This window comes from Carassius auratus, chromosome 46 (genome assembly GCF_003368295.1).
Source record: "Carassius auratus strain Wakin chromosome 46, ASM336829v1, whole genome shotgun sequence".
Classification (NCBI taxonomy): Eukaryota; Metazoa; Chordata; class Actinopteri; order Cypriniformes; family Cyprinidae; genus Carassius; species Carassius auratus.
The window spans coordinates 16,378,238-16,396,316 of NC_039288.1; the positions used below are offsets into that span (position 1 = coordinate 16,378,238).

The 18,079-nt window shown below is 35.3% G+C and overlaps 2 protein-coding genes across 2 annotated transcripts; both read right to left on the reverse strand.

The window, feature by feature from the left end:
- Positions 1-10,216: 10,216 nt before the first annotated feature.
- Positions 10,217-11,053, reverse strand: LOC113063684 (hydroxycarboxylic acid receptor 2-like). Its single transcript, XM_026234015.1, has one exon. It carries the CDS (start codon positions 11,051-11,053, stop codon positions 10,217-10,219), a length of 837 nt encoding a protein of 278 aa, XP_026089800.1.
- A 4,648-nt stretch (positions 11,054-15,701) lies between these two features.
- On the reverse strand, positions 15,702-16,544 carry LOC113063686 (somatostatin receptor type 2-like). The gene has a single exon (XM_026234016.1). It carries the CDS (start codon positions 16,542-16,544, stop codon positions 15,702-15,704), a length of 843 nt encoding a protein of 280 aa, XP_026089801.1.
- Positions 16,545-18,079: the final 1,535 nt, after the last annotated feature.

The following is an 18,079-nucleotide window of genomic DNA, read 5'->3' on the forward strand; positions in this document are numbered from 1 at the left end:
CTTCATTTATGTTACTATAATTTTTTCTCTATTAACCCCTTTGCGTGCAAACATCGCTGACGGCCCCAGTTTATTATTGTTTCACTTTCACAGCACATTAAACATCACTGTCTTACTTCATCTGGACAAACTGTGCATCAATGGAAAGTTTAAAGACTCAAGCTTCGATATTTGACCAATATTTTGATAAAACATTGTTGCAGTGACAGATATTTAGTGATTTATGTCAGGAGTGCAAAATAATAAATCCGTATTATGCCACATTTTGAATAGAAATTCAGAACTCCCTCATATTCAGTCACGTCAAGAGCAGTTTATTTGTGTTCACATAGACTCACTGAACAGCGTCAATAAGGATTTACAGACCAAAGATGCATATCTGCGGAGATATATGGATATATTTACTGATGTTTACTTCATATTTCTTCAGACAGAATCGTCATTTCTATTCATTTTCCACGGATTTACGCGATCAGATGATAAACAGCCTCTCCCAGCGATCTGTGTGTGCGTGCAGTAGTCACAGCTCGTGCGGTGTGTGACTCAGACTCTGATTGGGTCTTTCAAACGTCAATCTTACAGTGTCATATATGGACACCGCCACATCGTGTCACATGCTTCCTGCACACTTCCTGGTAGTTATCTGGCCAAAACAACACTGAAACACCTCTGTACACACGAAATATCCGAATAATAAACCCGCGATTACGATGGTAAAGCTTGGTATGAGAATTTCTTGAGATCTGGGGCGTTTTTATAAAAAAAATCGAAAATGTACATCGGAAATGCTAACTTGTGCAGCGATGAAAAAGGCTACAAATAACATATTTTTACAACAGTAAACGACCAAATTCCACCCCTGATCGCTAAAGGAAGTTATTATAAACACTCGATCGGGGTTTAAAGTGAGTTTTGAGTAAAAGTGTACTAATAATTTCATAAATTGTCAGATGTAGCTTGATGCTAACGTTAGCACCAATGCTACTAATAGCAGGTGCTTTTCTTCTTCATAATGCATTTTTGTCTCAATAATTCACGTAAGGTCGTAAGAAAATGTTTTGTTGTATTTTTATAGTAAGACTTTTGATAAATAAGGGCTAAATGCAAAGAGAGACTGAAGTGAGATCGCTGCTTTGTTGCTTTGTAAAGCCTGAAAAACCCCAATCAAGGCTAATAAAGGTGGAATAAAAACAAAAGAATAATGATAAAAGAATAATGTGGATAATGTGTCATACTTGGCGGAGGTGTGAAAGAACCGTTTGGTGAGAACAATACAATCATGATTCGGGCAGTTTTCAACAGTGAAAAATACACAAAGAGCACAGGAAAGTTTACATGTGAGATCTTACAGAGATGACAAGGGCAATAAATCAATCTGATTAGCCTTCTCTAAAAACACACATGACATGGCCTTAGAAAATATTTCATAAAATTCACAGTTTTACAGATTCGATTATAAAAATTTTTATGAAGTCTTGGAAGACTTGTGGCCTTAGCTACACTGTGTTTTCAAACTCATTTCCTACATCAACATTTTTTTAAATACATTTAAAACATATGTTTTTAATATTTTTATTTTTGTTTTTATGTTTGAGCTTATATATCTCTATTATCATAACAGTCTGAGTGATTCTGATTCCTGAACAGTAAACTTTAAAGTGTCAGCTTTGTGAACAAAGGTTGATTATGTATTTAGTCAGAAAGAATCATGAGCAGAAACCTTTTTATTTTGGGTATGTAATTTCGGTCTCCATGCCAAAAAAGGGGGGTTACTAGTAAGGGGTTAATGGAGAAATGCATCATGAAATCAGAGTTATTTGATTTCAAAGAAAAGTAAAAAATAGATTGTTTTTATAAAATGACCAATTTTTTAATTAAAGCATTTTTATGTGTGTGTTTAATAATGACCTTTTATAGACTTTATTTTTCATAAATACCTTGATATGCTTTTTATATAATCCTTAAATAGTGAGTGGTAATATGTTGAAGTCGCACACAGACTTAAACATTCATCACGTAAATCACAACAATGGTAACAATTAAATTTAATTTATTTTCATTAATTGTAACAATAGTATTTCACTTCACTTAGTTTTTTCAATGCAATCGGTTTGCATGCTTTTTTTAAGTAAGCCCAACTTATTAGATTTTACAGTGTACAAGTATGCATGGACTAGAGTAGTGTGGATTACTTGTGATGTTTTTATCAGAAGCTTGGACTCTCATTCTGACGGCAGCCATAGGTGAGCAAGTGATGTAATGTAAAATTTCTCCAAATTTGTTCCAATGAAGAAACAAACTCATTTACATCATGGACAGCCTGGGGGTGAGTACATTTTAAACAAATATACATTTTTTGGTGAACTATTCCTTTAAATGTTTAATTTAAAACATGAAACGTGCACAAAAGGTGTAGTAGAAAAAAAAAGTAATTTTACAAGGATAATCAAATTACTTATCTTGGCTTAAAAAAAAAAAAAAACTAAATTAAAGAAGTAACAATAATGAGTTAGTATGATTACTTCTACAGCACTGATTAATCTGACAACAATTACAATAATTGACAAACAACCAACAATTATATTTATTAACTAACATGAACAAAGAATAATAATTTTAATGCTGTAAAAAATTCATTTCAAATCATGAATAGCATATGCATGAAATATATCATGAATCAACATACATCAATGTGAAATTACACTTGACTCACATTAACTCAGAAGAACAGATTATTCTTACATTAATGCCATGAGGAAAAAATAATAATAAAATAAATAAATCAGCATACACGCTCCAAAATCTGTCTTTTGAACTGTGGAGAACAAAAGGAGGACAGTTTTCCAGTCCGGTGCAGATAAAGGCCAGGCTGAACAAAACCAGCCAGCATAAAACAAATATAACTGAATGACCAAGCGATCTGAATATTCTGCTGTGTCGCAACAGTGTGGAATCCAGTGATAATAAACGGAATATATGTGATAAACAAGCTAGCAGTAGTAATTCGAATGACGTAAAACGCTCTTGTTTTCATGTGGTTTTCCTCCTCTCTCTCTCTCCTTCTCTCTCCTGGTCCTGACTGTTTTAAAGCTCTGATAACTGCCACAAGACAAAACAACTGAATGGGGAAGTAGATAACAAACTGCAGTGAGAAGAACCATATATATATATAAAAGGTAAATGAGAGAAAACTGAACATGCAGAACAAACTATAGCCAAAAATATATATCCAGGCCAGAGTGCAGCAGATCACTCTGTATCTGAGAGGTTTGTACTTCAGAAAGGTTACAGGATGAACCACTGCCAGGTAACGCTCAACACACATCAGACACTGAAACAGAGGATGACCAGTGACAGTAAATCCAACCAAAAAATGTGTTATTGCAGCAAGACTTCGAAATGTAAACCACTTTAAGACTAGACTGAACAAAGCTTCCATAGAAAAAAAGATCCCACAAACTGACATATTGAGGTTGAAGAATTCTAAAGCAATTCCACTTCCTGTTCCTGTGACGATGAGCCAGATCACATAAGAGTGTGTAGGAAGACCACATAAGAAGTTGAAGGTCAACATCCAAATTTCCAATTTGTCTATTTGCCAAAACGATGATACTGTGAGGTTGGCAGTTAAATGAGGTTCAGTAACGTTCTTCATTAGTTCCATGTTTATCTTCTCCAAACAGAACCAGAAGAACAAAGGAAAATGTTGCAGTTTTGACCCGTGGAAAGAGAAATATCTAAGTGTTCAAAAGAAAATCAATAGAGGCAGATGATCTTGAAGACAAAATTATACAGTACATTAATACATCATTTAATTTTTTTCACAATACTCCAATTATATCCAGAAAATATGTACATTCTAGTTTTGTATATCATGATATATAACAATAGTAAGTAATGTTTTAACATTCAGAGATTAAGTTCATATTATTTTTCCAGACCTCAATACAGTTTAACTTAACACATGCACCTAGCATGTTCATAACTCTTACCATGTGAAATACATTACATAGCCAATGCATTACAATGATTTGTTATATGAGACAAAGCCAACGAAATAAAGTGAAAAGAGTTTGTCACCTGAAGATTGAATGTTCAGTCTTTCTGGTTTGACATAAAGCTCACTGCTTGTTATATATAGTCACTTCACAGCTGTCACAAGCCCACGTGTGAAATAATTTGCTTTGTATAACATGCAAATAATTAAGTGAAAATCAGGGGGTTAAAAAACAGACAGTCGTAAGTTAACATGAACAGTAAAACATTTTAACTAATTTTGGAAAACTGATTTGAATACAAATGAATCCATTTAACAACTGAAACACAACTTAAGTTGTAAACAGAACTATAAGTATATAAGATTAAGAACTGGTATAGGTCAAATATACTAAGACTATTCTTTCTATTTGTCAACATAAGTATACTTAAGTACTTAACTTGTTCCTGATTGCTTCAGAGCTCTGAGAAAAGCTAGTCAGCCAGTGACTGCTAGTCCTATTAAAACAATAAATAAATAAATAAATAATAATATTTTTTTGAGACTTGAACACCAGAAATACAGTATAAAGGTCAACCTCTCCATGCAGATACCAATCACATAAATAGACAGTTTCAGTTTGAAGAATACAGATGCAACTCCACTTTCTCTTTTTGTGACAATGAGCCATAAAATATAGGAATGTATTAGAAGACCAACCAGGAAACGTCTCAGGTTACGAATGTACTGTACATTCCAGAGGTCGCTATGGGGAACGCCTCATCATGACCCGTGTTTGAAGGATACACTGAAAAAACACCAAAAGTTATACCCACACCGCCATACTAGGGGACTGCAGGCCAGAATCATGGCGAGCAAAGGCCTAGGCTACATACCCAACTTACCTATTAAAGCTTCCTAAGCATTGCAGAGGTGCCGGACCACACAGGAGAGGCAAGCTCAAATTTACAAACCTCTGGCGAGGGGAGCAACACCTGAGGAGCATATACAAGAAGATTTCCGCAACTTCCACCTCCTCTTCCCACTCGATGCATCAGCAATAAGGGATATCCAAGTGACCAGGAAGCCCCTCATGGTGACCTGGAAAGACATCCATGAAATTCCTTGCAGTGCCATGCCGAGCCATATGATCAAGAAGGCTCCTGCAGAAACCTGTGATCTGGCCACCTGATACTGGAAACATGAAGCCGGAATCAGGGCTATCATACCGGCTGGACAATTACCGGCCGGACAATGAATGCCAATGAGTGTTTAGTAGACACTGTAATTGAGCACTGCATAGAAAACTAACAGAAGAAAATTAGTATACACATAACCACCATTTATTTGCTATATATATATATATATATATATATATATATATATATATATATATATATATATATATATATATATATATATATATATATAAGTATATTTACTTATACTCACCCACCCTAGTTACTGTGCTGGAGCCCTGCTCAAGGTGCGACTCCCTTCAGTCCGGACCATCAGTAAGGTGGTTAGTATGAACATAGAACCAACCAAAACATCATTGGTCGAGCATAGGAGACTGTTATGCAAGGAATTCCCACCTAATCTCGGTCACGTGGAGAGCTGGTGGTTACAGGGGAATTAAGAAAGATAAGGACAGGTGTAAAAGCCACCAAAGGGAACGAGTAGATACTTAAGCATTGCTCTGATTCGAACGATTACGCTGGCGCCTCATCTGGATCACATCCCTTAGGACTTGCCTACCTCCCCGTGATCCACTATTCCTCTTACCCCTACCCACAGGTCGGGGAGGACCACGAGGAGCGACACTAGCCTTCTGGGCCCATCTCTGATCCTCAGATCGAGACTGACCAGGACCCCTATGTTGTTTGAGCTCAGACCTAGACCTTCGTGGAATGAAGGATTTGAAGTCAGCTGCCTTCGCCTCCCTGAACTTCTCAACTACCGTCTCAATGGAGATACCGTAAAGTTCGGAAGGCAAAACCAAAGGCGGAAGCCCCTTTCTTTCTTCCCGATGCTTGCCAGGTTCACCCACAGATGTCTCTCCATTACCACTGTGGCTGCCATAGACCTTCCCATGGCGAAGCGCGGCCTGCTTGGTAGCACAGAGAGAGAGACCTGTGGTGTGGTGTGGCGCAGCTCAACTACCTGATCAGGAGAAAGGCCCTCACTTTTATCCAGGTCTTTTAGCAGATCAGCCTGATATCCTTGAAGCACCCCAATCAAGAATCATAAACCATCTCTAAACTCCTCAGCCAGATCCACCTGTGATACCCACAACCTCATTCTCCTCTGTGTCTCAGCAGTGGCGGGTCCTGAACCACGGGAAGCAGATGGCTGCCCCTCTTTCCTCGAAAAGAGAGCTAAACGAAAACGGAGCTGAATCATTGAAAAATGCTCACAATGCACGCAGATTGCCCCCTCAAGGACATCGCATGTGTGCTCTTTACCCAAACAAGCAAAGATTGTGTGTGTATCGGTGTCAAATAACGCAGACATGGATGCACTCACTGTCTAAACACTTTGCTAGTAGTCGCCATGAGAAAGATTGTTCTTGCACGTTCAGATGCACGCTTCAACCTGAACAATTAATGAAGGTGAAGAAGAGAATTAAGTGGTCAACCAGCACCTATTTATCCATAGTTGCACCGGTAGTGGCGTCAGGGGCTGTCGCCGGCCCATTTGTTGGTGTTTTTCAATGTATGCTTCAGACATGGGTCACAATGAGGTGTTCCCCATAGCGACCCCTAAAGGACACAGTTCGAAGTTCCCTTGAAAGGGAACTAAAACCGCATGCAAACATTTCCAGAATTTCCGTGAGCCCATGAGTAGATACTTAAGGTTTGGTGAAGTTCACTGTAGAGTTGTTCATTTCCTCCTTGTTTTCTCAAAATCTCACAAAATTTGTAATTAGTTGCAACAGTTATCTACTAGAAGACAGAAGAGTATTTGTTCTGAGCAAAAAGCAGAAACAAATTAACTTTTTTAAATGTAACTTTTTTTATTAGGCTTCTTTTTGCAGTTGCACATAGCTCGTATTTTAAATCCATATTATCAAATTTTTCCAGTATTAAATTACTTTCATATCTATGAGATGTTAATTGAAAATTATATATAAATTATATCACACATATATCAAAATCATAAATTCATAAATTCAGTTAAATACTTTTAACTTTTTTTTTTTTTTTTTGTAATTCCCAAAATAGCAACAAAATTATTTAATTAACTCACCATGTTACTGAATGGAAAACAAATCAATCAATAAGAACAAGTTAGTCACCTGAAGAGTGACCGGTCTCAGTCTTAGTCCCAGTGTGTGGGTGTAAATGATAGTCTGTGCTGTTTTTGTAGTCTCACTTTACAGCTGTCACAAGGATATGTGTGCACAGCTTCATATATAGCACGTCACATAATACAAAACATATGCAAACATATGAAGCATTCATGGAATTCAAAATGATTGATAGGTGTTTATTCAAATGGATTAAAACATTTGAGAAAGTGAGAAACTGTGTGCATTTGTTTCTTTGGACCAACTTTTCTACAGAAATATACTGTATAAAGGACATAACATTTAAAGACTTTCAGTTGTCTATAATTTCTATTGTCCGTGTTACCTCTAGAGTCTTACCTCTAGCGAACATAATAATATTAATAATAATAATTTATGTATTTTATTTAAAACAACCACATCTAATAAACACATAAGAAAAGGCTTAAAGGGGGGGTGAAATGCTATTTCATGCATACTGAGTTTTTTACACTGTTAAAGAGTTGGATTCCCATGCTAAACATGGACAAAATCGACAAAATCGAGTTTCAAAAATTAAGTTGTACGTTTGAAGGAGTATTTCTGTTCCAAAAATATTCCTTCCGGTTTGTCACAAGTTTCGGAAAGTTTTTTCTGAGTATGGCTCTGTGTGACGTTAGATGGAGCGGAATTTCCTTATATGGTCCTAGGGGCACTTCTGCCGGAAGAGTGCGCGCTCCCGTATAGCAGAGCACTGAGAGCACAACGATGTTGTCATCAAACTGTTGTCATCAAACTGCACTTTCCACATGTACAGCTTAAAAAAAAAAAAAAAGACAACAAAGTGTAACTTAATCATTTTCCAAAACCGCTAAGCAAATATATACAGTTTCAGTACATACCACATAGAGACGTTGTTGCTGATGCTGCTCTTGTTAAATTTCAGCCTCTGGATCTGATTCTGGATCATAAATATACGCTGAATCTGACTGTTAGCCGTGGTTTGTTTTGGTTGGTTTTGTCCTCATGATAATGTCACAGCTTCCAAACGCTCTCAACGCAAAAGCTTACTCGCGCTCGTGATTCTTTAGCTCCGCCCACACGTCACGCCTCCAGCCGGTCGTGTTTTTCCAGGAAAAATCAGTACAGACTATCTTTCTCTTATGAATATAATAAAACTAAAGACTTTTTGGAGTTATGAAGGATTCAGTACTACTTAATGTTTATCTTAAAACATACACAAACATAAAATGACTGTATGGACAAATGTTATTTTTAAGTGGTGGGGTCAGTGGACCCATCTAAATAAAAGTGAATAAAGGAGAGTTACACTAACATATTCAAGGATCATGAACTCAACAAAAAAAGGTTCAGTTCAGCTGGATAAATCAATAATAATATGTTCTACTGTTAATACAACTATAATCCAATCAGGACCACTTCCATCAAGTATATTTATACAGTTAGTGTTGGCGGTATGGTTATGTTCTGGGCAACACTCTGCACACTGAGCGGGGAGAGCAGCAAGAAAACAGAATAGAACCATTATATGCATACATAATTACAATTCACAGTAACATGAGTTGTAAACTAAATGTGATAGAGACTGCTTCCAATGAAGAGACTGTAAAGAAAGAACAAAGTTAGATCTGATTACAGGTTCAGTTGGTGGAGTTGGGGTTGGAGGACAAAGTTAATTGCAAGCAGCGATGCGATAGAAGAGATGATAAAGAATGGGAATTTAAATAGACCGCATGTGATAGGTGTCAAGACTGGATCAGGAACAGCTGTCTGTTGGGTGATGCAAGCGTGACTAACGTTGCCAGACTAAGTCTAAAAAATGTATTTAAAATTAGATTAGTTATTTGATTAGGTAATACATTTATTAGTATGTCTATTTAGGAAAAGAGGCAGGATAGATTTCCAGTCCTGGTGCAGATAAAAAAAAAAAAAAAAACAGGCTGAACAAAACCAAAATAAGATTCATAAGCTTTATTGGCAGGTATAGGAATTTATAGAAGCTTCCACTGCACAAATATTACAAGACACTGATAAAAAAAAAATACACAATATACAAATAGACAATAGATGGTGTTTGTTGTACAGGTATTTTATATAAAAATGCAAGGAAACGTGAATATCAAGTATGGTGTTTAAAACATATAGATGTACTGTATAAATAGCATTGTGAACATTAAACCAACCAGCATTAAATAAGCCAAACAAGTGAGAAAAAGTACATTACTATATTCAGTTGTGTTAGAACAGTAACAAATCCTAAGATTGCATTTGAACTGACAACTGATATCCTGTATAGTTCCACCAATTCAATGACGACTTCGAAACTTCCTAATTGTTTACAGTTTTGAGTACCATAAGCATCAGACATTCAGCCAAAGGCGTGGGTGTGATGTCTGAGGCTGAGACTAGGATCGAGTAGTGTTCATCCAGACCACAGTGCAGCAGATCACTCTGTGTCTGAGAGGTTTGTACTTCAGAAAGGTTACAGGATGAACCGCAAGGTATCGCTCAATGCACATCAGACACTAGTGATGCCTAGACCTTGTTGTGATGTTGTGAGATGAAAAAATACATCTATTTTTTTAGTTGCTGGATAAGTGTTTTTTCTACAATAAAAATGCATTATGTGTTTACTGACATTGACTTAGTTTTATGTTTTGTTTAGATATACACAACAACAGAAAAAGGACAGGATTGGGGCAAACACTTTTTCACACTTTTTCATATATATATATATATATATATATATATATATATATATATATATATATATATATATCATATATATTGGAGTCTGCTGCCTCCCCTCGATTATCATCATCACCCCGTCCCTTACATTACTTTGGAGAAAAGTGTCAAATTGATTGAGGAAAACTGTAAATGTAAAATAGCACTGCTGCTATATATAAGGTAAAATTATTTCACTTGTTAAGATGGAACAATTAAAAGTTTTATGGAGAGCAAAAACAGAAGAGTTTACCAGACCGGTGCAAATAAAGAATAGGCTGAACAAAACCAGCCAGCTCATAACAAATTAATCCAAAAGAAAAAAGTTCATTTATAAACTGTTGGGTGTGAATGACAGAGAATCCTAATATAGTAAGTGGAACATAAGTAAAAATCATGGTCACAGTAGTTATTAGAATGAGACAAAACGCTCTTCTCTTCATGTGGTTTTCCTCCTTTCTCTCTCTCCCTCTCTCTCCTGGTCCTGACTGCTTCAGAGCCCAGAGAACAGTTACAAGACAAATCAACTGGATGAAGAGCAAGAGTACAAACTGAATCGAGTAGAACCACAAAAATATTTGTAAGACAGTAAACATGCAACACAAGCAAGAGCCAAGAGTGATCATCCAGGCCACAGTGCAGCAGATCACTCTGTATCTGAGAGGTTTGTACTTCAGAAAGGTGACAGGATGAACCACTGCCAGGTAACGCTCAACACAGATCAGACACTGACACAAAGGACGACCAGCAATGCCTATTCCTAATAAAAACCATGTCAATGTTTTTAGTTGAGGAATCCATAAACAACTATCAACTATGCACACCAAACTATTCAGACAGTTACCCATCTCTGAAACAGAGAGATTGAGGCTGAAGAATCCTGATGCAACTCCACTTCTTGTTCCTGTGATGATGAGCCAGATCACATAAGCGTGTAGTGGGAAACCGAACAGTAAATTGATGCTGTAAATAAAAATGTCCAGTCTGTTCACAAACCGAAATGAATGAGTCATGGAGTTTGTAGATGCTTCAGATGAGAAGTTCACTATAGAGTTATTCATCTTCTCTGTGTTTGTCTTCTCAGTTAAAAAAAAAAAAAAAACTCAAGAAATATATGTAGAAAAGCAACTGTGATCAAGAGGATGAGAAGAGAACAGTGAATTAGAATGCATGAAAAATGTATCAGTTTTTTCAAACAGTCTGCAATTCCACACAATTCTATAAATTGGAACATTTCAATATTAAATATAAAGCATTTGCAAGTCATTATTATACAGGTAACTTTCATACATCACAGTGAGTCATTCTGTACTACAAAATACCCAAGCAACTGAATAACACAAGAAAAATGCGGTAACACTTTATTTTATGGAATCTCAACTAGTTGGTTATCAGCATTCATATTAGTAGATTATTAGTCATTCATTAGAACTAATTAAGCACAAATTAATGCCTTATCCTACATGACCTTATTCTACATTCCTAATCATACCCAATACCTAAATTTAACAACTACCTTCCTAACTATGAATAAGCAGCAAATTAGGAATTTATGAGTAGTTACTGTAATAGTGAACAAGTGTTTCCTATTCTAAAGTGTTACCAAAAATGCAAACCAATATTAAATGACATGAAAACACAAAATGATCCATGTAATTCAAAAAGTAGTGTTACTTACATAATACACAATTTTTTTGTATTTCCCTTTGTAATTGCTTGTACTTTCCTTTTTGTTTGTCACATATAACAAGTATATCTCAACAGTCACCTGAAGACTAAATGTCTGCAAATCTCTGCACTGTTTTTTACTTCAGAGCTGTCACCAGAATATGTGCATGAACCAGATATGTCTATATATATATATATGTCCATATATAAAAAAAAATTGAAGCAAATATGAACTTCACAATGATGGAAAGCCTTATCTTGACTTAACATTTATCACCAAGCAACATTTGAAGAACATTTATCAACTGAACATTAATTTCAATAACAAGGCTGATTTTTTGTTTTTGTTTACTTAACTTTAGTCTGACAAACATCAGTCTTCTTTATCAGTCAGTAATGCCAGTAAATAACCATTACATTTAACCAGAATCTGAATGTAGAATGAGACCGTTTAATATAAAGCAGTATGCTGAACACTTACAATGCTTTATTTACATTCATGCAGTAACAACAACATAATGTCAGATCATGCACTACAATACAACCAGGGAGCATTTAAAACATGGCTTGATTAGTACATCTCTTTAGAAAAGAAAACATATTTTTACTCTATAAATGTTATCATATTTCACATTGAATTAAGACTGAATTTGTTTACCAAGTAGTATGTGAATAACATTTATCAACTGTGTGTGTACATGTTGTTATTGTTATATAATTGTATTTTGATGGATTAAAAACTCAATTCAAATAGTCCAAAACAGTCAAAAATCTAAAACTGCTCTGTACAGGTGCAACACATTTAACAGCTGCAGTCTGACAGTAAGTAATTATGTGGTACTGCATGCTTTGTAGCTATGTACAACTTGTTTTGAATCTCTATCTTAGTCATTTAGTAAGTTTATATTAAGAATGATAGGGCTTTGGATATGGCTTTGGATGTGACTACATTACACCAGGCATTTTTGAGTTGGGCTGAATCCTCTTCACACAACAACCTACAATACTCTCTAACACTCAATGGCTGCTCTGTTAAGTCTTTGTTGGGTGTACTATTTGATAGCAGTCTTTCATTTAAGTTCACATCTCTAGCATTTGTAAAACCTCATTTTCCTTTTTAAAAATCTATCTTAAAATGCTCTCAAAGTTAATTCATACATTCATGACCTCAAGGCTTGATGACTGTAATGATTTACTGGATGGTTGTCAATATGCATGCATAATAAACCAACTCCAGCTGGTCATCGCGAACACAAAATTATTCTTTCAATTCAAATAAAGTCGTTTTGTGTCAGGATCCTGCCCTGACAGCCCTGTCCATCTTGTCTCTGTTCCATGTTTCTTTGTTTGTTTTTTGTCTAAGCACATGGTTCTGTCTTTGTTCGTGACTGCCACGTGCTCCCCTTGTCCCACCTCCTTGTTACCCCTGGTCACACCCCCTTGTTTAGCCCTTGTCTGCTTGATTGTTTTCACCTGATCCTCATGTGTACTGTCCTATATATTGGGGTTTCTTTCCTTGTGTCTCTGCTGGGTTTTTTTTTTTTTTTTGGTGTTTACTGGTTTCTTGGGCCAGAATTGATCCTGCTCAAGTTGTTTTTGATCTCTTGTCTAGTTAATCAATATCCTTGGTTATTTTTGGCTTTTAGTTCTATCTAGTTCTTGTTTTTTAATTGTGCACATCCTAATCTAGTTTTTGTTTTTATCTTTTGATTTAGGGTGTCATTTACTCAGTTTGAGAGTGCAGCTCCTTTTTGGATCTTGGCTTTTTGTTTTTAAACTGATTTATTTCTTTGGATAGTTTTGTTTATTTTGCCTTTAGTTTACTCTTTGTTTTCAATTGTTCTGTGTCATTTTGAGTCTAGTCTTGTTTTTGTGTATTGTCCGGTCTTGCCCCCACTCAGATTTCCTGGCCACTGAACCCCACTGCCTGGAAGCGGCTCACCTCTCTCTGATGTGTCAGGTCTCTGGTCTTGTGAGTCTCTACCTGGTGACTAGACTGGTGACATTTGAGTTTCGCTTGAAGCGACAGTTCCTGTGTCTACCTGGCCCTTCCTCTGGAGCTGCCTACTCAGTGCTTGGTCCCGTGGTCATCTTGGACCATCTCAGTGGCCATCCCTCCTGCCTGTATTGTCTGCCCTCCCCATCTGTTTGAACTTTCACTGCAAATTCTCCCAGCTGTTCCAGTCTACGTTTTGTTAATAAAATACCCTTGTCTGCATTTGGGTCCCATTTCTTGCAGATCCCTGACAGTTTTGACTTACATAGCCTGTGTTTGCATGGAAATACAGATGGCTTTCCCATTCTTACATTTTTCACAAATATTAATATCTATCACTACAACAATATTGTAGATCTCAGTAGTCACCTGTAGAGTGAATATTCACAAATCTCTGCACTGTGTTTTACTTGTCAGCTGTCACAATATATGCATGAATCAGATATGAAAATATTAATGTTACAATAGTTATTTATAAGTTAATCCAAATTTAAAAAATCTAGCCTTATGTGTCTGCAACTTAGTTCTAATTGAAAATTGCATGTTAAATGATACAACACTTAATTTACATTAATGCAAGCAAATGTCACTTTATGGGACCATTTGTAACCATCGAATGCGTTACTGTATATGGTACAGAAAGGTTTGTGGCTTCATTATTTCATGAATAATACCTATCACTAGTAAAGAGTACAAAATTGTGACTTTTTATATTTGATCTCTTATTGAAGACTTGAAAAAATAGCTTTGCTGACTTATCTTGATTTGACATTTATCACCAAGCAACATTTGAACATGATTTATCATCCGGACATTATTTTCAATAATAAGAATGGATTTTAAAAATATATATATAATCTTTGTTTGACAAGCTAAAAATATCAGTCTTATTAAACATTTATAACACTGGCTTATGCAGGTGCAACACATTCATAACCTCTGATGCAAATTTGTTAGAGTGTCAGGTCAACTTTAAGCTATATACAGTCTCTCGGTGTCCTTTCATTTTACCTTCAATGAAATAATATCTGTGGCAGTCCTCTAAATTAAAAAAGGCAATGCCCAGCAAATAATAACTTCATTTACCCAGAATAGAATTCATCTGAATGCAAAATAAGACAATCAAGGATTTTATTCATGAGCAAGTAAGTGAGGTGGAGGATCTCTCTAAATAAACAACAATAAATGACAGGTTAACATTCACATGTTTTTGGTGCAATATATGTGCATGGCTACAAATCACAGAAAACATCAGATACGCAAATATTTATTAAACTAAAAATTACTCTGAAAAAGACAGTCTTATCTAAATAGTTATATATAGAAAATGATTAGTTGAATGCTTAAAACACTTTATTTATATTCAAACAGTAAGTGAAAATTTTGACAATCATGTAATGATATAATCAGATAATGCTCTGAATACAATCACAGAAGACAATCAAGTGACTTTATCTAGTTAATAGTGTTTCTCTTTTTTGAAGAACACAAATGTTTGCTCTATAATCATGTTGTCAAATTTTGTTTTGTAATTAGACATTTAGGTTTATACTGACATTAAATTAAAATTCTTTACAAAGCAACATTTCAACATTTCAATTATCAAATGGCAATTAACTTAAATTTGACAAAAACAAGTATTGTAATATAATCTCTAAAAATATAGACAGTCATCTTGCAAAACCACCACCCGTTACTGTTGTTTCTCTCAATGACATATGCTCATGTTAACACATTTTGATGTCGTAGAATCAATTTTCCTGCCAAAGATGTTTAAAAAGGTTCAGTAACTGACATGGGAAAGACTAAATAATGTTTTATAGAGAGCAAAGACAGGAGAGCTTTCCAACATGCTTGGGGTAAAGAACAGGCTGAACAAAACCAGCCAGAGAGAGTTCCTTAATATAATGTTGGCTTACAGTACTTTGAAGAAAAGTGTCAAATTGACTGAGAAAAACTGTAAATGTAAAATAGCACTGCTGCTAAGGTAAAATTATTTAACTTGTTAAGAAACAATTAACTTGTTAAAGGAACAATTAAAAGTTTTATGGAGAGCAAAAACAGAAGAGTTTACCAGACCGGTGCAAATAAAGAATAGGCTGAACAAAACCAGCCAGCACATAACAAATAAATCCAAAAGAAAAAAGTTCCTTAATAAACTGTTGGGTGTGAATGACAGAGAATCCTGATATAGTAAATGGAACATAAGTAAAAATCATGGTCACAGTAGTTATTAGAATGAGACAAAATGCTCTTCTCTTCATGTGGTTTTCCTCCTTTCTCTCTCTCCCTCTCTCTCCTGGTCCTGACTGCTTCAGAGCCCAGAGAACAGTTACAAGACAAATCAACTGGATGAAGAGCAAGAGTACAAACTGAATCGAGTAGAACCACAAAAATATAATGGTTTGTAAGATTACAGTAAACATACAACACAAGCAAGAGCCAAGAGTGATCATCCAAGCCCCAGCAGAGCAGATGACTCTGTATCTGAGAGGTTTGTACTTCAGAAAGGTGACAGGATGAACCACTGCCAGGTAACGCTCAACACAGATCAGACACTGAAACAGAGGACGACCAGCAATGCCTAGACCTAATAAAAACCATGTCAATGTTTTGAGTTGAGGAATCCATAAACAACTATCAACTATGCACACCAAACTATTCAGACAGTTACCAATCTCTGAAACAGAGAGATTGAGGCTGAAGAATCCTGATGCAACTCCACTTGTTCCTGTGATGATGAGCCAGATCACATAAGCGTGTAGTGGGAAACCGAACAGTAAATTGATGCTGTACAGAAAAATGTCCAGTCTGTTCACTAACCAAAATGAATGAGTAATGGAGTTTGTAGATGCTTCAGATGAGAAGTTCACTATAGAGTTATTCATCTTCTCTGTGTTTGTCTTCTCAGTTTAAAAAAAAAACTCAAGAAATATATGTAGAAAAGCAACTGTGATCAAGAGGGTGAGAAGAGAACAGTGAATTAGAATGCATGAAAAAAGTATCAGTTTTTTCAAACAGTCTGCAATTCCACACAATTCTATAAATTGGAACATTACAATATTAAATATAAAGCATTTGCAAGTCATTATTATACAGGTAACTTTCATACATCACAGTGAGTCATTCTGTACTACAAAATACCCAAGCAACTGAATAACACGAGAAAAATGCGGTAACAGTTTATTTTATGGTATCTCAACTAGTTGGTTATCAGCATTCATATTAGTAGATTATTAGTCATTCATTAGAACTAATTAAGCACAAATTAATGCCTTATCCTACATGACCTTATTCTACATTCCTAATCATACCCAATACCTAAATTTAACAACTACCTTCCTAACTATGAATAAGCAGCAAATTAGGAATTTATGAGTAGTTACTGTAATAGTGAACAAGTGTTTCCTATTCTAAAGTGTTACCAAAAATGCAAACCAATATTAAATGACATGAAAACACAAAATGATCCATGTAATTCAAAAAGTAGTGTTACTTACATAGTACACAATTTTTTTGTATTTCCCTTTGTAATTGCTTGTACTTTCCTTTTTGTTTGTCACATATAACAAGTATATCTCAACAGTCACCTGAAGACTAAATGTCTGCAAATCTCTGCACTGTTTTTTACTTCAGAGCTGTCACCAGAATATGTGCATGAACCAGATATGAAAATATGTCCATATATAAAAAATGTTGAAGCAAATATGAACTTCACAATGATGGAAAGCCTTATCTTGACTTAACATTTATCACCAAGCAACATTTGAAGAACATTTATCAACTGAACATTCATTTCAATAACAAGGCTGACATTTTTATTTATTTAACTTTAGTCTGACAAACATCAGTCTTCTTTATCAGTCAGCAATGCCAGTAAATAACCATTACATTTAACCAGAATCTGAATGTAGAATTTTACAGTTTCATATAAAGCAGTATGTTGAACACTTATACAATGCTTTATTTACATTCATGCAGTAACAACAACATAATGTCAGATCATGCACTACAATACAATCAGGGAGCATTTAAAACATTGCTTGATTAGTACATCTCTTTAGAAAAGAATACATATTTTTACTCTATAAACGTTATCATATTTCACATTGAATTGAGACTGAATTTGTTTACCAAGAAGTATGTGAATAACATTTATCAACTGTGTGTGTACATGTTATTATTGTTATATAATTTTATTTTGATGGGTTAAAAAATCAATTTAAATAGTCCTAAACAGTCAAAAAATCGAAAAACTGCCCTGTACAGGTGCAACACATTTAACACCTGCAGTCTGACAGTAAGTAATTATGTGGTACTGCATGCTTTGTAGCTATGTACAACTTGTTTTGAATCTCTATCTTAGTCATTTAGTAAGTTTATATTAAGAATGATAGGGCTTTAGATATGGCTTTGGATGTGA

What these genes read in the sequence shown, in the direction of transcription:
- LOC113063684 (XM_026234015.1), bottom strand. Translation starts at nt 11,053, where the DNA reads ATGAATAACTCTATAGTGAACTTCTCATCTGAAGCATCTACAAACTCC.
- LOC113063686 (XM_026234016.1), bottom strand. Translation starts at nt 16,544, where the DNA reads ATGAATAACTCTATAGTGAACTTCTCATCTGAAGCATCTACAAACTCC.